This window comes from Hermetia illucens, chromosome 6 (assembly GCF_905115235.1).
Source record: "Hermetia illucens chromosome 6, iHerIll2.2.curated.20191125, whole genome shotgun sequence".
In the NCBI taxonomy this organism is placed as follows: domain Eukaryota; kingdom Metazoa; phylum Arthropoda; class Insecta; order Diptera; family Stratiomyidae; genus Hermetia; species Hermetia illucens.
The window spans coordinates 64,585,131-64,607,054 of NC_051854.1; the positions used below are offsets into that span (position 1 = coordinate 64,585,131).

A 21,924-nucleotide genomic window follows, 5' to 3' on the forward strand; every position below is an offset into this window, starting at 1 on the left:
CCTACAAATAAGTTCTGTCGGTTTTCGCAATAGATGGCGTAGCTTGTTTTTTGTTGCATTGATCCACATTTCCAAGCATTCATCGAATAGCTACTGTCAATAGGCACAAACGTCAGTATAAATTATTTAATTGAAGTGTAAACAACAATACTTTTTTCATCAACGAAAATGGCCAATTTTGTATCAAATAACGTGTTTTTGCGGGAAGTTCTACTTCATTATTTCAATATGAAGAAAAAAGCAACCGAAAGTCATCGCATTTTGGTGGAAGTTTATGGTGACCATGCTCTATCTGAGCGAACGTGTCAGAGGTAGTTTGGACGGTTTAAAAGTGGCAATTTTGACTTGGAAGACGAAGAGCGCGGCGGACGGCCAACAATTTTTGAAGATGAAGAATTAGAGGCATTGCTCGACCAAGATCCATCGCAAACGCAAGAAGAACTTGGAAAAACACTTGGAGTCACTCAGCAAGCCATTTCCCACCGTTTAAAAGCAATGGGAATGATCCGAAAGGTCGGCAATTGGGTTCCGTATGAACTGAAGCCAAGAGACGTCGAGTGCCGTTTTTAAGGTTTTGTGTAAACACAAAACCTTATTAAAATCGGTTTACTGTCTGTCTGTCTGTCTGTCTGTGTGTCTGTCTGTCTGTCTGTCTGTCCGTCTGTCTGTCTGTCTGTCTGTCTGTCTGTCTGTCTGTCCGTCACACGCATTTTTCTCGGAGACGGTTATAGGGATTGACACTAAATTTGGTAGAAAGGTGGGAACTGTGAACGCTCACGCATACAGTGAATTACATCCTTTTACGTCGAATTTAAGGGGGGGGGGGGGGGTCCCCATACATGCAAAAGGGGGTGTAAAATTTTTTTTCATCAAATATAGTCATATGGGGTATCAAATTAAAGGTCTAGATTAGTACTTTACAAAGCCGATCTTAGTTTTGACATTCGTTGGAAGGGTGGGGAGCGCGGGGGGTTGAAAGGGATCACTTCTTTAAGGGGGCCATTCTCAGAAACTACCAAACCGAAAAATCTGAAAAAAATCAGGGGGCTGCCACTATATGGTGCCTGGGCTCCGAAATACCTTCCATGCCGATATCTGTTTAAATTAAGTTAATAATAGTATATTACTACAATTTTTTGTAATTGGCTAGAAACCCCCCTTAAGTTCATCCTAGTACCATGAAATTTTGCAGTGATATAGGCTATAATATAGAGCATGATCTTACCAAGTTTGGTGGAAATCGCACTATTACTAACAAAGTTAGTATTTGTTGCTTCTTTGAAAATTGAAGACTATGAATGTCAATATCACCCGAAAGTGGATACTCGCACATAATATATGGATATATTACGTGCTACATACTAAGAAATACACAAAACCTTTCGTACCTGAAGCGTCCAGCTTCCGGTTTCCCGACTTGATTCACGCGCGAACAACTGCTCCAACGACAAGAAAGGAAGGGTTTTCTGTATCGAATAGTTACTGGCGATGAAAAGTGGATCCATTACGATAATCCCAAGCGTCAGGCAATGTGGGGATACCCCGGCTATGCCTCATCATCGACGGCCAAAGCGAATATTCATGGTGAGAAGATCATGCTGTGTATATGGTGGGACTAGCTGGGTGTGGTCACGGACAAACTCTACCGACGTCAAATGATGCGTTTGAGCCGCGAACTCAAGAAAAAACGGCCGCAGTACTAGCAAAGGTATGATAAAGTTATTTTTCAACATGACAATGCTCGTCCACATGTTGCACAGCTCGTTAAAACATATCTAGAAACTTTGAAATGGGAAGTCCTACCCTACCCGCCGTACTCTCCAGACATTGCTCCTTCTGATTACTATTTGTTCCGGTCGATGCAGCATGACCTGGCTGACCAGCACTTCTCCAATTACGACGAACTCAAAAAATGGCTCGATGAGTGGATAGTGGCCAAGCCGGCCAATTTTTGGCGCGATGGTATCTATGAATTGCGTGAAAGATGGAAGAAAGTTGTGGCTAGCGATGGGCAATACTTTGAACAATGAATGTATAACCAATTTTTCACAATAAAGCTTCAAATTTAAAAAAAACCGACAGAACTTATTAGTAGGCCATAAGTTAACGTATAAGTATTTTAAGATAATTTTTAAGTAATCATAAGAAAAAAACGAAAACAACGCAGCGATTAAAGATTGACAACAATTTCCACAAAGAAAAGGGGAGCAAAGGTGTCGAACACCAGCTCCAGATGTATAACAGTTTCAAGGATAGCATGGCTATGCTTTAGAAAATCCTTTTATTGTATTCATTATTGTAAGCCTTTTATTAATTGAATGCTACAAACGTTATTACATTGTTTAAAATTAGTGAATGCACAAAAGAAAAAGTAAAGGGCGGGATTGAGATACATCTTTTCTAAATTATAAATTTCTGATTAAACTGAAAAAAATGTCGTTACTGCTCCTCCTCAGTCGGATGGGTTCATGATCGTTAATGCCGTGTACATAGCCTTTATTACCTGAAAAATAATTGAGAAAATACATTAAAAATATATTTAGCTGATTTTTAAAGAAGGAATTATATTCGATAACAATGGTGTAATGTGGATATAGGAGGATCAGGTCGATCATCCTGAGTGGCCGATAACGACCTAGAGGGCAGAGCTATCCCAGAAACCTAAACAAATTAGATAAGTTGACCGTGAAGGTCCGCCCGCAAAGATTAAAGCTCCATCAAAGTGCTCGGTTGACACGTTCTTGGACGCCTCTGTGCTAGCCAAGCTTGGGAAGGTGGGGGGTCCTTTGAGCGCTTTGATCCCTCACGCTTCATTACTACAAAACATACACGTTGTTTTGTAGTAATGAATGAATGCGTGGGTCCGCACCGGATTCCAAAATAGACATTAATAGGGACTTCGCGACGGCCTGTCCAATGATAAACAGAACGCGAACTAAAATTGGAAAATAGAAAAGAAAAAAAAACGGCTGGACCGCGCGCGTGGAGCCGTAAGTCTCCGGACCCGAGTGCCGCGATCAAGGAGGGGAAGATCCACGACGGATCACAGTCCCAGTTATTGCCTCTTCTACCTCAAACTTTGAATGAATGAATGCTCATACGTTACTCAAATATAATACTAGTCAATACAGCAAAAAAACATCTACTTTAGAACCTAGGAATATGCTTACTCCATTATAATCCGGTGGTCCTCTAAGCACCGTATAAAGTCTTGGAAAGCTTCCTCCTCCGTTTTCTCTGGATCATAGTGAATATCTGAAAACCATTCCATTATTATCTGCAGATGAGCACTCAACACACAAAGATACAAGGCCCCAAGGAAATCATTTGCTACCTGTTCCAGCGCGAGTTGCTGTTGGAACATGCCCTGTATAAACAACGAAATCCAGTACCGAAAGGCGTTCTTACTCCAATCGTATGGGAACCAGCTTCCAAATCCAAGTTTCGTGTCGTGAGAAAGTGCCGCAGCAAGGATATATGCTAAATTTGCCCCCAAGTAAAACACGGCAGCCATCGTCGAAATCAGTCTGCAAAAGCGGATTACCTTCTTCAATTTATCCTTTTCCTTGTCCGTCATAGGTCGGTCGTCTAGACGCTTCAGCTGTTCATTCATTTCGATAAGGCTGTGGGTCTTAATCTCAAAATTACATAGAACTTAAGCGAGCAGGCTGTCACACAAATGTTCATAGGAATATTTGAATATAATGAAGAATAGTTCGATGATGAACGAGGCGTGATACAAAATGTTGGTTTTGTGTCGAAGGCGATACTCTTCGTTTATAACCATTCCTTGGAACTTTAACGTAAAATAGATGATTCCGAACGCCTGGATGCTTTCAATTCTGTTTTCTGACGAATTTTTCGAACCGAATAACATTTTTGGATTTTGCTAAACCCTTTTATATTTCCAAATTTATATTTGCAGGCTAATATGCACAGAAATTAATTCGCTGTTCGAAACACACTAACCATCTTTTAAGCGAGCAAATCTGAACTAGCATAATGAATGATAAATACCACTTCCTTCCATTGTAGAGCTAACCGCAAAGAAGATATGCATTTGTGATACCGACCCATACAATAAGGAATTAACATTCAGAGACAGAGAGAGGTGGGATTCGTGGATATTTAATGTGATGTGTTTGACGCGAGCTGATTTTATTCTCAAGGATAGTGTCTCGGACACTTGGATTTATTGATTGTTGTAAGTTTTATTCCCATGCATTTTTCATTCAATTTATTCGGAAGAATTGGGTTAACTTTGGTGGACAAAATATGGATAAACCGAAATTCCAAGCTTCACTATACTTGATAGACAAGAAGTAGCTTCCTTCAAGCTGCACTTTTTAGTTTTAAACGTAAATATATACTCCGGGAGCGACTTACCCCCTTCACCAATACAAAGCTACTAAAAACAATTGCGATTATAAGGCTCACTAATTACTTAAATTACTTTTGAAAATGTTTAAACTATCAACACTATTACCTCAGTGTGAAGACCTTTTTTCGTTTTTTTTTTGGAATTTTTTTTGTGAGGAACTGAATAAAGGTGCAAATACGAATTTGTCACCATATATTTACTAATATCTTGAGCATGCGTAGTAATTTATTCAGCCCTATAGCATTGTTCATTATTGAAATCCAGAGCAACTTGTACACCCACCTCCAAAAAAAGGTGCTTTACTGCTGCCACGCCAGAGGGCGCTATGATCACTTTAAAAGAAAACTGTAAAGGGCATTTTAATGTGCGGACTTGACCACAGCCGGCTAACTAGGATTATTAAAAAAGATTAAAAGCTAAATTTTTGGTGCCTTGTTAATTTTTTCTTGGAAATTTTGGTATTTTTTTCAAGGCTTCTTCAATGAACAAAAAAAAATGGCCGAATGAATCGCAATTATCCTACTTTGCGGACCGTAGAAATATGTTCTGAATAAGTCGTGAAAATTTCAAAGAATTTCTTTGGATAGATTTTGGGCAATGGTGGCAGTAGATTTTCAACATGCAGTTTCGAGAAAAGAGAGGCAGTCAAAAGGTAGTATAGGTCCCAGGGCGAAACGCGGACCCACGATGGAGCATAAGACCTGGGAAACATCTACTGAACCAACACCAGCAACTGTATCACCAAACCCTATCTCCACCTCCACGTGGTGATCACTGGGAGTTCTTTTATCATGAAAAACTGCAGACGGAGAAAGATGAAGGCGGGTCCCCCGCGGCTAAAAACGAGACAAAATGTACCAGCTGGTCATCCAGGTTCCGGGTTGGATAGGGCTGACAACCCTACACGGAAAACCAACGCTACGAAGTCACAGAAGGAGCCTGGAACAGGATGGATTTTGAAACGACGAACCCGGCAACGAAAACGGGTTTTGCGTATTTCCTCATGCGCTCCCTGTACACACCGAATGCTGCTGAGCAGCTAGCCGATACCTTGTCCCAATATAAGGCTGATGTAACAGCAGAGCAAGAGATGCGATGGACAGGGACTGATTTCCTGAAGAAGAGCCGCTACACCATATATTATAGCGGCCATTCAATAAACCATGTGCACGGAGTAGGTTTCTTAGTCAGCCAAAAAATTAAATCTGCTGTCATCGGCTTCGAAAATGTAGGCGAAAGGATGTGCACGCTGCGTTTAGGATGCAAGTTTAGAAATATAAGCCTCATAAACGTTCACGCCCAACAAAGGAGACTGCGAAGTCGGAGAAGGATACTTTCTACGAGGCAGTTGAGTGGACCCTCGAAGCTTCTCCCAAGTATAATATCATAATCATACTTGGAGATTTCAACAGTTAAGTAGGGACGGAGAACGTATTGAGGCGATACGTCGGCTCCCATAGCTTACATAGGGATACCACTGATAACGGCCTGCAAATAATTCAGTTAGCAGCATCGCACGAAATGGTTGTGGAAATATCTGGTTTGCGGGGAAAGCGGTCCACACACATACGTGGGACTGTCCCACTTCCAACCAAATTGACCACGTGCTGATTGAACCCCGCCACCTGTCAGCCTTGATGAATGTCAGAACATATAGGGGGGCCAATATAGATTCGGACCATTATCTCGTTGGCTACAATCCCCTCTGACAACCAGGTGATAGTGAATACTGGAACCATTCACAACACAACCCTCCGCAACGCCTATAAGGACGAAATGGATGCCGCAATAATCGCAGTCAGAGATCCTGGAGATGAAGCATCAACATATGATCTTCGCAACCACCTGAAGAACGTTATCATTGACAGGGCCACAAACATACTTGGCCCCAGCCGCGAGAAAAGTCGGAACAGCTGGTTTGACAATGAATGTAAGCTAGCAACGGAACCGAAGAATGCCGCATATCGAGTAATGTTGCAATCTCAAAGAACGTGGCCATGCGCGGGGACTTATCACGAACTTCGTCGAGGCGAGGAGCGACTTCATAGACGCAAAAAGGAAACCTGGGAGAATCAACTAGTTTGTGAACTCGAAAAGTACAGGGAGCAATCGCACCGGGGGCGTAGGTTTTATCAACAAGTCAGCAGGATGAAGTATTAAACACCTCGATACCCATCTTGCAGAGACAGACAGAGAGACATCTAATTTGAGACTGAACGGGTATATTGGAGCGATGAGTTCAGTATTTCGATGAACTCCTGGACAATCAAAATATCAGCGAAATGGAAGACGACGGACAAATACTGTCACCACCAAGCAGAGAAGAAACAGTCCGTGCAATCCACCACCTTAAAAACAATAGGCTGCCAGGAACCGATGGAATTATAGTCGAATTGGTTAAATATAGAGGCTACCAACCATACCAAGTGGTTCATCAACTTATGCTCAAGGTGTGGGGTAGCGAATCAATGCCTGACGACTGGCAATGAAGCATTATTTGTCTAATACATAAAAAGGGGGATATCACGCAGCGCAGCAATTATTGAGGTATCACGTTGCTCACGTTGCTGATCTCTGCTATCTTGTTTGGTCGGATAGCCCCATTGGCCCAGAACAATATTGCCCCATAACAAGAGGCTTCACTCCAGGCAAATCAGCAACAGATCAAATTTTCTTAATGCGGCAAGCAATGGAAAAACTGTTGGCATATGAACATCGGTTGCTCCATCTTTTTATTGATTATGACACCACAATCAGGGTGAAATTGTACACAGTCAAGAGAAAATTCGCTATCACGAAAAAATTGATATGACTGACTAGGCTGATGAAGCAGCAGGATCAATATCGAGACCATTAAACATCAACAATGGTCTAAGACAATGGCCCTATTATACGTTCTCTTTGACCTGGCCCTGGAAAAGGTAATCCGTGATGCTGAGATAAATGCGAGAGACACGATCCTCTTTAAGTCCACCCAACTACTGGCCTATGCTGACGATATCGAATCGTGGAATCCAGATCGATTAGCCAGCATGAGATCTTGTGCTGCACTTTAAGGAAGGCAAAACGGAATATTTCGTGGCAACGTCAGCGCCAACAACCAACCAATCAGCATCATCAAATCGCACTGGTCAAACCAGGATAATAAAGATAAAAGACTATAACTTTGACACCGTTGGTAATTTCTCCTATCTAGGATCGAAAATCACAACCGATGCAATCCGCGGTTGTTGGCTGCCAATAGAGCCTATTTCAGCTTACAAAAACAGTTTCACTTGAAACGTCAGGACGCCAGACAGCTTTTAGAGATATCGAATTGGTGGATCTCGGAGCAAAACCGGGGTGTCTGGAGTTCCTTATTAAAGGAGGCCAAGACCGGATACCGGTTGTTGCCCCTTTAATGATGTTATCAGGCGTTTAGTCTGCCCCATGTATATTTTATTACAGTCTCTGCGCGTTATTCAGTAGATCCCGTTTTTTTCTTCCGTTGCCAAAGGATCCTTGGCGCTTCGCAATAAATTCTGCAAGGTGGACGATCAACTCGAACCTACAACTTTCAATTGAAACTTTTTTATCCAATTCTTGATGTTGTTAAATAAGTAGAAATACGGGATACTTATCTGTCTCGTGGTTGCCTCCTTATGCTGCGAGAATAGTGTTGTATAGGCATGCCTATGGTGTTGCTTGATTTTCCTTATGATCAGGGATTATACCCATTCTTAATAGCGGTGTCAATAATATGCTGTCGTTCCGTATTGAAGCCGTATTGTAATCAGCCGGTGAATCATGCAATTATAGGCTGCCATTTTTGGGGAAAATCTAAGGTGTGAAGTTGTTGGTATCGTAATTTAGGCTTATGGTATATCTCGAACTTAAGCTTCCCGCTAGAGTTGACGATATTCAGATCAAGGAAGGATAGAGCCACATCCTTTTCTACCTCTAGTGTATACTCGATTTTATGATGAATCCTTTTTATTGAGAAGATGACCATGTTGATATCGTCTCTTCTAACAATCACAAATACTTCGTCTGTATACCTAAACCATACTTTCGGCATTATTCCTCTCGAATCAATTTCTTCCTTGATTACGGCTAGAGGGGGTTCCACATCACTACTCCCGGAGCAATTTTGTAGAATCTATCCCGAAACGCAAAATAATTTTCGTTCACGAAGAACCTGGCAAAGTTTGCTTATATTCGAACGTTTCTTCTCCAAGTTCGAAGATTGACTCTTTCACTGGCGCGCCAGAAAACAATGCCTTCACATCGAACGACAAGATCACCTTGTCCTCACCCATCCCCTCAATGCGTTGCAGCTTCTGGATTACTCCATGAGAGTTAGCCACTGAATAATTACTATTCGTCGTCCCAAAGGCCAGGCACTCAGCATTCCGTTAAACATAATCATCCCCAAGAGTGGTCCTAGGACGGACCGTTGTGGAACTCCTCATATTGTTTGAAATTATATAGGTCCTACATCTGAATCGTAGCACAGAACATATCGATAAAAAAGTCGGCAATGATGCGCACCCAATTTAATTAGGGTCACTAATATTTTTCTCCATCTCGCTGAATTGACATACTTCAAGAGTTTTAATTGTCTAGTTTCCTTATCACGACGACATCTCCGCATCCTTCTCCGGTGCACATTAGTTAATTTCATCATTTTCTTCGACCCTTGCGGTTGGGCTAGCTAGGGACTCCTGCTGAATCGGTGGAATCCTGTCAATACTCTGTGCACTTCTTCCTTCAATTTAAACCTCTCCTTCTAACTTTCATTAGACGCCAAACGTGCGAAATGTTGCACATTACCAAATGGCGTAAAAACGCGGGCACTACAGATTTTAGATTTTATTGCAACAATAAATATTAGATCCTGATGCGATCCCAACACCCCATGTATAAAAGACTTGAAATTTTATTCACGACAAGAGGAAAACTGAAATGCCCAAAAGGACTCTCCCACTTTCCCGAGAGGTGTGATGACAATGCCTATTGACGGAATATTGCAGTGGAGCTCGACTTAAATGCTGGCCCACTTGTATGCCTATTTTCGTCAGTTTTCAGTTCTTTGGGGTAACTCCTCCCTGTGGTTTTCCAATCAAGGCGAATAGTCATTTTAGTTGTTTCCAACCTTAACATTTTTTACAAGTGGTAAGGTATTTTGGGGAAACTTCTTGCAGTTAAGTAAAACTATCAAAAGGAAAAGTTTCCAATTTAACTATAGATTTATGGCTTTTTTAAGAATTGCACGTGTCTATGTGTTTTACTTAAAACGAACTATAATATATAAAACAAAGGAACTATTATACTTATATAAAACTTACTTGCAGTTGTTACTACGCCTTCAGTGCTGGTTTGGTAATAATTTATTTCACTTGACTCTATAGCCTTATATACCTTAACCTATTAAACCAATCAACGTAACCCCTAGTATTTAATTAGTTTTTCTGAAATGGTAAAATCCCTTCATTACCTGGAATAAGCTGGATGAACAGTTGCCCATATCGGTTCAATAACCTGGCCTTAGTCTGTTTAAATATTTTCAGGCTTTCTGCGGGGTCTAGTCTGTGGACTTTATGTGTCTTTCGTATAATATCCACGTTGCCCCATGGCCGCTCTCTACTATGTTTCTTGGGACTGCTGACTTGGCATGCCCTAATGTATTTTTTGCCGCTAGTTCCGCTTCTTTGGTGTATTCTTCGAATCGTGTTTTTACCAACCGCTTAGTCTGGCCTATATATATGCTGATGCATCCGGGCATGCAATCTTATAGATCCCGCTCTCTTCTTCCTTATATTTTGGGTACTTTACGCTTCTAAGTCAACCCGACCGATGAAAGGGGTAAATCGCTCCCAAAATATATATCTACACTGAAAAATAAAAATTGTAGTTTGGAGGAAGTTACTGGTCTATCAATCTTCACAACCACCTGAAGAACGTTATCATTACCGCAAACATACTTGGCCCCAGCCGCAAGAAAAGTCGGAACGGCTGGTTCGAAGATGAATATAAGCTCGCAAGGGAACGAAAGAATACGCATACCGAGTAATGTTGCATTCTCAAAGAACGTGGACACGCGTAGAGACGTATCGCGAACTCCGTCGAGCGGACAAGCGACTTCAGAGACGGGAAAAAGGAAGCCTGGGAAAAACAACAAGTCTATGAACTCGAAAAGTACAGGGAGCAACCGCACCAGGCCCGCAAGTTTTACCAATAAACCAGCAAAATTAAGCCTTACACATCTCAATGCTCATCTTGCCGAGACAAAGAGGGAAATCTGATTTCCGACAGAATGGGCATATTGGAGCGATGGGTTGAGTACTTTGATGAGCTACTGAACAACCAGAACATCGGCGGGTTGTGGGTCCCGCCAACTGAACACGACGGACAAATGTGCCACCACCAAGTATAGAAGAAATAGTCCGTGCTTAAAAATCGTAAGTCGCCAAGAGCCGATGGAATTACAGCCGAACTGGTTAAATATGGAGGCGACCAGTTACACCAAGTGGTTCACCAACTTGTGCTGAAGGTATGGAACAGCGAATCAATCTGTCTCATACATAAAAAGGGAGATATCACACAGTGCAGCAATTATAGAGGTATCACGTTGCTGAGTACCATCTATAAGATATTCTCGGCTATCTTGCTTGGCCGGATTGCCCCATACGCCCAGAACATCATTGGCCCATACCAAAGAGGCTTCACTCCTAGCAAATCAGCAACAGATCAGATTTTCACTCTGCGGCAAGCGATGGAAAAACTGTTGGAATATGGACAACAGTTACACCATCTGTTCATCGACTTTAAAACCGTCTATGATAGCATAGCCAGGGTAAAACTGTACACGGCCATGAGAGAATTCGGTATCCCGACGAAATTAACAAGACTGACTAGGCTGACCCTGACCAATGTCCGAGGCCTGATAAAAGCAGCAGGATCACTCTCAAGACCATTCGACATCAACAACGGTCTACGACAAGGGGATGCCCTATCATGCGTCCTCTTTAACCTGGCCCTCCTCAAATCCACCCGACTACCTGCCTACGCTGACAATATTGACATCACGGGAAGAGCAACCCAACAGTCTACCTTCATCCAGATCGAGCAGGCGGCGATTGGCGCGAGCTCTTGGGCTGCACATTAATGAAGGCAAGGTGAAGTACATGGTGGCAACGTCAGCGCCAAAACCAAAAGAAAGGACAACATCGAATCACACTGGTCAAACGAAAACAATGAAGATAAGAGACTACAACTTTCAGACTGTTGATAATTTCTCCTATCTAGGGTCGAAAATTACAAACGATAACATCGATGACGATGGCGATGAAAGCCGCGCGCGGTTGTTGTCAGCCAACAGAGCCAAAAACTATTTCACTCGAAACGTCTCATCATAGGGTCAAAGCTCTTACTGTACAAGACTATGATCTTGCCAGTCCTTATATATTCTCCGGAGACTTGGGTTCTTAGCAAAAAAAACTGCGAACTCTTGGCCGCGTTCGAAAGAAGAATCTTCTGAAAAATTGTTTGGCCCCTTACATGAGGATGTACGATTCCGTAGCCTACATATCTATGAGTGATACTATGACCGTCAAGTTGTGGATAAAATTCGACTCAATAGACTGCATTGGGCTGGTAATTTAATCCGTTTGGATGAGGATGATCCACCCCGGAAAGTCTATAAGGGCAATATCTTTGGAAGAAAAAGAATGCGAGGCAGACGCTGCCTGAGGTGGAGCGATGCCGTAAGTCAGGACGCTAGACAGCTTTTAGGGATATCGTGGTGGACCTCGGTGCAAAACTGAGATGTCAGGAGTTTCTTATAAAGGCAAGCCTAGACTGGATACCGGTTGTTGCGTCGTTGATAATGATGATGAATTAGTGTCCGCGTTTCCCGTGTTTCATTACCATTTTTATGTAGCTTGGATTGTATTCTGACCCTAGGCATAGAAGGATTAGGCATGTGTAATGCGGCTATATTCTTGACATCAGGTCAACATGTTGATGGTCTACTAGCCGTGGAAAAATCGCTGTTGAATGGATTACTGAGAAAAATTAATCAGCTCCATAAAATTATAATATTTACCATGGAGACCGAACAAATGGGAGAAGTACGATTTGTGGACATCAAAGTAGATAGGGGGAAGACTTGGAGTTCGATGTATTCAAGAAGCCCACAACCACTTAACGAGTCATTGCTATCAGCTGTTTCCATTCATACCAGCATAAGTTCGCGGTTTTTCACTGTATGATACATAGAATGCTAAATATCCCCCTAACCAGATCGAGATTATATTAAAGAAGTGGCTTATATAAAAGACACAGCGAGAAAGAATGGATACAGCACCGACATTATACATGCAATAATAAGGAAGAGACAGGCTGTCAACAACGGGAAACAATTGACCTCTTTGCTAGGCTACAACGACAAAACAACAGTAATATTGAGCATTACAGTTAAGGTTAGGGTATATAAGGTTATAGAGTTCAGTGAAATAAATTATTACAAAGCTAGCACTGAAGAAGGACCCATGTTGTGTGCGGAGCACATGTCTGCATTTCTTAAAAAACAATAAATCTTTAAATCTTAAAACGAACTATAAACAAGTCGGGAAACCGGAAGCTTGACGCTTCAGGTATAAAAGGTTTTGTGTTTCCCTATGTGAGGAGCATAGCGTAATTCTCCATTGGCTTGCCAGAACTGAGCGATTTAAGTATCTCGAAGGGCAGGTCACTGCCATTGCTAGAACTCAGCGATTTAAATATCTCGAGTCAACGCTATCAGCCAATGGAGAACTGCGTAATGAAATTGTTTCACGCATTAATGCAACCTGGATGAAGTGGCATTCCCCAACTGGTGTTCTTTGTGATCGACGTATCAGCGCACGTGCCAAATTTAAAATTTACTGCAACGTCGTCCGTCTGCCACTCCCTATAGTTCTGAGTGTTGGCCGACTATAAAGGACAATGAACGGCGTCTTCCGGTAATGGGGACGAAGATGTTGCATTGCACTGGTGGCGTGACACGTTTCGATTACGACTGAAATGAGAATATCCGCGATCGATATGGGTTTGCATCGATCGTGGAAAAACTGCAAGAGAGGCGTTTTCGAATTCAACAACCAGTATTGATCAGAACATCGAAAGCAATCGTACGCAACCAAAAAGCCGGCCAAAACAATAGTGGCTTGATACGCTGGATGGGGATTTAAAGGTCTCGCGATTACATCCTGATCAGGCATTTGATAAAATAAAATGACGAAACCGATCACCACGAGCCGACCCCCGCTTGTGAACTGAAGGCCGAAGAAAAAGAAAAAGATGTGAGGAGCGACGAGTGCACGACAGCTCCGTGTAATATAGCTAAAAATTCCATTGCCCTCTATTTTCTAGAAAGCGATTTAAATAAATCATTTGATGGAAAGCCCTGTGTTGATAATGGTCAACCTCATACGCTTCACGCTCTCAGTTTAATATTATTAGCGAATGAAAACAATTTAACCAACATCAAATATAAACAAGTCGGGAAACCGGAAGCTGGACGCTTCAGGTACGAAAGGTTTTGTGTATTTCTTAGTACGTAGCACGTAATATATCCATATATTATGTGAGAGTATCTATTATACTTTCGGGTGATATTGACATTTATAGTCTTCAATTTTCAAAGAAACAACAAATTTGAGGTATTATAACATTGTTAGTAATGGTGCGATTTCCACCAAACTTGGTAAGATCATGCTCCATATTATAGCCTATATCACTGCAAAATTTCATGGTACTAGCATGAACTTAAGAGGGGTTTCTAACCAATTACAAAAAATTGTAGTAATATACTATTATTAACTTAATTTAAACAGATATCGGCATGGAAGGTATTTCGGAGCCCAGGCACCATATAGTGGCAGCTCCCTGATTTTTTTCAGATTTTTCAGTTTGGTAGTTTCTGAGAATGGCCCCCTTAAAGAAGTGATCACTTTCAACCCCCCGCGCTCCCCACCCCTCCAACGAATGTCAAAACTAAGACGGGCTTTGAAAAGTACTAATCGAGACCTATAATTTGATACCCCACATGACTATATTTGATGAAAAAACATTGTACACCCCCCTTTTGCATGTATGGGGACCCCCCCTTAAATTCGACGTAAAAGGATGTAATTCACTGTATGCGTGAGCGTTCACAGTTCCCACCTTTCTACCAAATTTGGTGTCAATCGCTATAACCGTCTCCGAGAAAAATGCGTGTGACGGACAGACAGACAGACAGACAGACAGACAGACAGACGGACAGACAGACAGACAGACAGACAGACAGTAAACCGATTTTAATAAGGTTTTGTGTTTACACAAAACCTTAAAAAGGGCTAGGGAGCATTAGATTCTTCTTGAATGGAATTTTAATATTTCACTCGAATTTCAATTATTCTCGTTAATTATGACGTCAGCATTTTATTTGTATGGCTTAGAATGCTGTTAATTAGCACGAAATTGACAAGTTTGAACTGCTATAACTTTCCCACTGATAGTTGGATTTTCATGAAACTTGGCATGTGTATGCACGAGGCTGTCCTCTATGTCGGTGTCGGTTTTTTAGTCAATTTCTAAAAGTTGATAATATACTATTAGTAAATTTTTTGAGCAGATACCGGAATAGGACATCTCTCGAAGATTAGATTTCACATAAGTGTTTTACACAAAATCTTAAAAAGTGCTACTGATAAGTAGATTCTTCATAAATGTGACTTTAATATTCCACGCGAATGTCAATTATTCCGGGTAATTATGACGTCAGCATCTGATTTGCATGGCTTTGGAAGCAGTAAACTCGGCGAAATTGCTAAGTTTGAACTGCTATAACTTTGGCGTTAATTGCCTGATTTCCATCAAATTTAGCACATATATACGAAATATTGTCCCCTATGCTGGTACAAAATTCGGAAGACCTAGGATGAATCGAAGGGGGGTTTTTCAGTAAATTTCTAAAAAGTAGTAATATACTATTAGTAAGTTTATTTGAGCAGATATCGGAATGGGACATATTTTGAGGCCTAGATTTCATCTAGGCGCACCACCCTGATTTTTTTCGGATTTTTGGGTTGGGTAGTTTCCGAAACTGAATCCTGTCTCACTTCAAATGCGTACATTTTGACTCCTCACTCACGCACTTTGCAATTTATGCCAAAACTAATGTCAGTTTCGGAAAGTACAAATCGAGACCTTTCATTTGACACCCTACACAACTATATCCGGTGAAAAAAATTTTTGAATCCCCCCTTTGCATGTATGGGGAGCCCCCCTTTAGACTCCACCTAAATTTATGCCACTCACTGTATGCGTGGGGTTTCATAGTTCCCATCTGTCCACCAAATTTCGTTCGGATCGGTTTAGCCGTTTTGGATAAAAATGCGTGTGACAGACGGACAGACAGACAGACAGACATTGAATCGATTTTAATAAGGTTTTGTTTTACACAAAACCTTAAAAACAAAGGTACTACTTTTATTAAACTTGCTTGCAGTTGTTACTATGCCTTCGGAGCCCTATTTCTAATTTGGATCAGTGGGCGGACGAAACCAATGTGATGTTGATAGCTTAATTATGCTTTTGAAAAAGTTTTTATCATTGCTATACTTGTAAATTTTTATTAATCAATAAAACAAATTTTATTACATTGTGTATGTTAAAATTACTGAATGCATGAAAATAAAGAACAAAAGGTTGATTAGAGCTACATCTTTTCTTTCTAAAGAATAAATTTCATTTTTTATTTTTTCACATAAAAGATGTCTTTACTGCTCATCACTCTGATGGGTTCAGGATCATTAACACTGTGTACATAGCCTTCATTACTTGTGCAATTGAGAAAATACATTAAACTATGTTTAGCTGGTTGTCAAAATTTGAGGAAAATATTTATGATACTAATGCGTAATTCAAATGGTTTTGGGAGAATAGAACCTTCAAATCCTGCTTCTCGAAAATTCTTGACCCTATAGGCGATTCATTCCAAGCATAATTATTAGGTGCCTTTGAAACAAGTCGGAAACTAAAAGTTTTAGGTGTGAAAGGTTTTGAGGCCACTTTGGGTAAAAATATATGGGCTCACGATGGTTTCGTTGATAACTAGTTCGCAGTGTTAAAGTTCCAGGAGATTGTTTTGGATTTTCTATTTATGTCAACACAACTTTACTCAAACGCGCTAAAGACAAGTCTCGTTAATATTATCTCTTACGTAGCAGTTATTTGACGCGAAAAGGGATAATTTAGACTTACTGTAGCTTCCATTTTCCACCAAACTTGACATTAGGGGAGCTTCGCAGAAAATATTCTAAATAAAACAATATTGTTCTATTATCTAGGGTGGTTTCTATTTTTCTATTATCTTGGGTAGTTTCTAAGAATGGGTCATTGAAATAATTGACACTGTTATACCATCGACACTGGTCCCATTTACAACGAATGTCAAAACCAACTCCTTCGAAAGGTAATCGAGACCTTTTATTTGATACTTCACATGCCTATATTCGGTGTTGTTTTCAGAAAACGTGAAAAAGTGGCTCAATTCTCTTAAAAAATATTATGTATCTGTCAGTTCCGTGCACCTCGTTTGGACCAGCAAAGCACTTGAAAGAAAATAAGAGGAAGCTGGAGGCGATAATGTGTGTTTATATTTTTCAGCGAACCGAACCTGCGGTTGTAGAACCTAAGAAGAGCAACCCACCCAACGTGCCATCCCATCGCGAGTACCATTATAGCTTCTGATTAATTAACGTTTAAATATAACAAATATAAAAAATAAATGAGACTCAATTCACAAATAATATCTTTACTTACCGACATGAAAGTAGCCAAAGTTACTGGTATCTGTTTTCCAGCCAATATAATTTTCCTTTCCTGCGTCATCTGCATGAATATAATAAGATGTTTACGGAATTTTGGTGATAAGTCCATCCAATTTGACGAGTAGAGCATGAAAACCATCTGATCCGTTTTTTCCATAAACTTGTTTGAATAGTAACAAGATGGATAGATTTCTGTAATTTCCGCCACCATGAATAAGAATACAGCCGCAGTTTCGGTTAATGATGGTGAGAATCTTAGATATATTAAACCCGTAGTTGAAAATACGAGAATAGATGTGATGAATTGAATGAAAATTGTAAAAGAGAGAGTTTTCTGTATTATTTCGAAGAGTCTGTAAAGTTGAATGGAATAAAAATCCTTCTATATTACTACATAATCAAAACAGTAAAAAACATCTCCTGGGCTAGAATCTACTTACCCCATTACAATTCGATGATCCTCTACACATTGTACGAAGTCCTGAAAGCTTTCTTCCTCCATTTTCTCAGGATCATAATGAATATTTGCAAACCGTTCCATTATTATCTGTAAATGGGCGCTCAACACATTCAGATACAACACCCCAATAAAATCATTTGCTACATCTTCCAGTCCTAATTGTAGTTGAAATACGGTCTGGATAAACAACGAAACCCAATAGCGGAAGGCATTCTTACTCCAATCATATGGGAACCAAGTTTCAAAACCAAGTTTCTTGCCATGCGAGAGGGCCGCAGCAAGGGCATGCGTTAAATTCACCCCCAGGAAGAACACGGCCACCATCAACGAAGTCAACCTGCAAAAGTTGATTTCCTTCCTCAATTTATCCTTTTGCTTATCCGTCATAGGCCGGCTGTCCAGATGCTTCAGTTGTTCATTCATTTCGATGAGGCTGGGTCTTAGTCTCAGAATTACAAGGAACTTGACGGAGCAGGCTGTCACACAAATGTTCATAGGAATATTTTCCAGTAATTGCCTCAAATTTTTAACGAAGAACAGTTCGATGATGAACGAGGCGTAGTAGAAAATATTGGTGAAAATATAATTGGCAACAACATGTATTTTATGTCGCAGGCGACAGTCTTCGGTTATAACCAATCCTTGGAACTTCAAAGTAAAATAAACGATTTCAAAAGCCCGAATACTTTCAACTTTGTTTTTCAAAGAATTTTTCGGGCCGAATAACACTATTGGATTTTTTGAGGACATTTCAACTTTTTGCTATGCCGTTTTATGTTTCACCTTTTTGTTATTAGCGAATGTGCTTATTAAATCCTTGTTCGAAACACACTAACCATCTTGTGAGTGAACAACCCTGGACTAGGCTGATGACAGGATAAATACCAGTTTCTTTCATTATAGAGCTGACTGGTAGGAAAATATGCATTTGTGATATCAGCCTGTTCAATAAATATTCCGATACACCGTTGAATGTTATACGTAACCATATAAGAAACATACATATCTAATGTGGCATTTTGACATGACCTGTTTTATTTTCAAAGATAGCCTCTCAAATCCTTCGATTTATCGATTGTTTTACGTTTTTTCCCATTGTTAATCATTGATTTTACCCGGAAAGAGTAGAATAGGTTGAGAGAAGAGATGGTAGAAAACCGTGAGTCTATACACTTAGCGCATAGGTTTCCCTATCATACTTCCTGGTATGCTTTTTTGGACACTGTCCGCTTTAAGAACTCTCCTTATATTAAAGAGGCGTCCATATTTATCCTCGAATTTATCATTCCATGGATGCATTCATCTTAAGTTTGATGAGTTGAATAAATCCACAGGAACTATAGGCCCGTCTTCACCTCTTCACCACATTGACTCTAGATAGCCGAACTCACTTCCATGATTTTCCCCAGGTTTCAGTTAGAGGGTTAACTAGTAAACACTGTAGAAACGTAAAATTCACCGCCAATTCCAATTTCGTTGCAGAATCCATTACAGAAAAGTTCGCATGTCGACAGTGGGTGGGAGGGGACAATCACTTCAATTTACTACATTCATCATCATCGACGGCGCAACAACCGGTATCCGGTCTAGGCCTGCCTTAATAAGGAACTCCAGACATCCCGGTTTTGCGCCGAGGTCCACCAATTCGATATCCCTAAAAGCTGCCTGGCGTCCTGAACTACGCCATCGCTCCATCTTAGACAGGGTCTGCCTCGTCTTCTTTTTCTACCATAGATGTTACCCTTGTAGACTTTCCTGGTGGGATCATCCTCACCTATACGGATTAAGTGACCCGCCCACCGTATCCTATTGAGCCGGATTTTATCCACAACCGGACGGTTATGGTATCGCTCATAGATTTCGTTATTGTGTAGACCACGGAATTGTCCATCCTCATGTAGGGGGCCAAAAATTCTTCGTAGGATTCTTTTTTCGAACGCGGCCAAGAGTTCGCAATTTTTCTTGCTAAGAACCCAAGTTTCCGAGGAATACATGAGGACTGGCAAGATCATTGTCTTGTACAGTCAGAGATTTGACCCTGTGGTGAGACGTTTCGAACGGAACGGTTTCAGTAAGCTATATACTCTGTTGGCTGACAACAACCGTGCGTGGATTTCATCATCGTAGCAGTTATCGGTTGTGATTTTCGACCCAAGATAGGAGAAATTATCAACGGTCTCAAAACTGTATTCTCCTATCCTCTTTCTTCTTCGTGTTTGACCAGTGCGGTTTGACGTTGTTGGTTGGTTGGTTTTCGGTGCCGACGTTGCCACTATATACTTTGTCTTGCCTTCATTGATGTGCAACCCAAGATCTCGCGCCGCCTGCTCGATCTGGATGAAGGCAGTTTGTACGTCTCGGGTCGTTCTTCCCATGATGTCGATATCGTCATCATAGGCCAGTAGTTGGGTGGACTTAAAGAGGATCGTACCTCTCAGCATCACGGATCACTTTCTCGAGGGCCAGGTTAAAGAGGACGCATGATAGGGCATCCCCTTGTCGTAGACCGTTGTTGATATTGAATGGTCTTGAGAGTCATACTGCGGCTTTTATCTGGCCTCGCACATTGGTCAGGGTCAACCTAGTCAGTCTTATTAATTTCGTCGGGATACCGAATTCTCTCATGGCCGTGTACAGTTTTACCCTGGCTATGCTATCATAGACGGTTTTAAAGTCGATGAACAGATGGTGTAACTGTTGTCCATATTCCAACAGTTTTTCCATCGCTTGCCGCAGAGAGAAAATCTAATCTGTTGCTGATTTGCTAGGAGTGAAGCCTCTTTGGTATGGGCCAATGATGTTCTGGGCGTATGGGGCAATTCGGCCTAGCAAGATAGCCGAGAATATCTTATAGATGGTACTCAGCAACGTGATACCTCTATAATTGCTGCACTGTGTGATATCTCCCTTTTTATGTATGAGACAGATTGATTCGCTGTCCCATACCTTCAGCACAAGTTGGTGAACCACTTGGTGTAACTGATCGCTCCATATTTAACCAATAAGGCTGTAATTCCATAGGCTCCTGGCGACTTGTGATTTTTTAGCCGATGAATTGTACGGACTGTTTCTCCACCTCGCCGATGTTCTGATTGTTCAGTAGTTCATCAAAGTACTCAACCCATCGCTCTAATATGCCCATTCTGTCGGAAATCAGATTTCCCTCGGCAAGATGAGCATCGAGGTGTATAAGGCTTCATCCTGCTGACTTGTTGGTAAAACTTGCGGGCCTGGTGCGGTTGCTCCCTGTACTTCTCTAGTTTACAGACTTGTTGGTTCTCCCAGGCTTCCCTTTTCCGTCTGTGAAGCGGCTTGTCCGCTCGACGGAGTTCGTGATAAGTCTCTGCGTGTGCCCGCGTTCTTTGAGAATGCAACATTACTCGGTATGCGGCATTCTTCCGTTCCGTTGTTAGCTTACATTCATCGTCAAACCAGCCGTTCCGACTCCTTTTGCGGCTGGGGCCAAGTATGTTTTGGCCGTATCCATGATAACGTTCTTCAGGTGATTGTTAAGATCATTTGTTGATCTTTCATCTCCAGGTCCTCTGTTGGCTGCGGTTATTGCGGCATCCATTTCCCTCTTATAGGTGTCGCGGCGGGTTGTGTTGTGGATGGCTTCAGTGTTCACTCTCATCTGATTGTCAGAGGGGATTCTAGGTGGTATTGTTATTCGAGCTCGGAGCACCATGCCAACGAGGTTGTGAGCCGAGTCTATATTGCCCCCCCTGCATGTTCTGATATTCATCAAGGCTGAGAGGTGGCGGCGTGCGATCAACACGTGGTCAATTTGGTTGAAAGTGGTCCCATCTGGAGAGGCCCACGTATGTTTGTGGACCGCTTTCCGCGCAAACCAGGTACTTCCAACAACCATTTCGTGTGACTCTGCTAATTGAATAATCTGCAGTCCGTTATCATTTGCTTTTTCGTGCTATGGGAGCCAACGTATCGCCTGGATACGGGCTCCTTCCCTACTTGGCTGTTAAAATCCCCAAGTATGATTTTAATATCATATCTGGGACAGGCTTCGAGGGTTCGTTCTACTGCCTCGTAGAAGGTATCTTCCTCCGACTCTGCAGTCTCCTCTGTAGGGGCGTGAACGTTTATGAGGCTTATATTTCTAAACTTGCCTCGCAAGCGCAGAGTGCTTGGCCGTTCGCTTATGCTTTCAAAGCCGATAACAGCAGGTTTCATTTTTTGGCTGACTAAGAAACCTACTCCGAGCACATGGTTTACTGGAAGACCGC

General features: G+C 41.5%; 1 protein-coding gene across 5 annotated transcripts; it reads right to left on the reverse strand.

Annotated features, from left to right (window-relative positions):
- Positions 1 to 2,290: 2,290 nt before the first annotated feature.
- LOC119659584 (odorant receptor 33b-like) lies at positions 2,291 to 18,486 on the reverse strand. 5 transcript variants are annotated; one of them, XR_005250358.1, is made up of 3 exons: positions 3,409 to 4,181; positions 3,171 to 3,352; positions 2,291 to 2,503 (listed from the first exon to the last, which is right to left on the reverse strand). XR_005250358.1 is itself a non-coding variant. In XM_038067742.1 (3 exons), the coding sequence occupies exons 1-3, from the start codon at positions 18,428 to 18,430 to the stop codon at positions 2,453 to 2,455; spliced, it is 1,182 nt and encodes a 393-aa protein (XP_037923670.1). In that variant the 5' UTR covers positions 18,431 to 18,486; the 3' UTR covers positions 2,291 to 2,452. The 5 variants fall into 5 exon arrangements, 3 of the variants coding, with proteins under 3 accessions (XP_037923670.1, XP_037923671.1, XP_037923668.1); XR_005250357.1 differs by having other exon boundaries at positions 3,171 to 3,255; positions 3,335 to 4,181; XM_038067742.1 differs by lacking the exons at positions 3,171 to 3,352; positions 3,409 to 4,181 and adding exons at positions 17,213 to 17,573; positions 17,661 to 18,486.
- Positions 18,487 to 21,924: the final 3,438 nt, after the last annotated feature.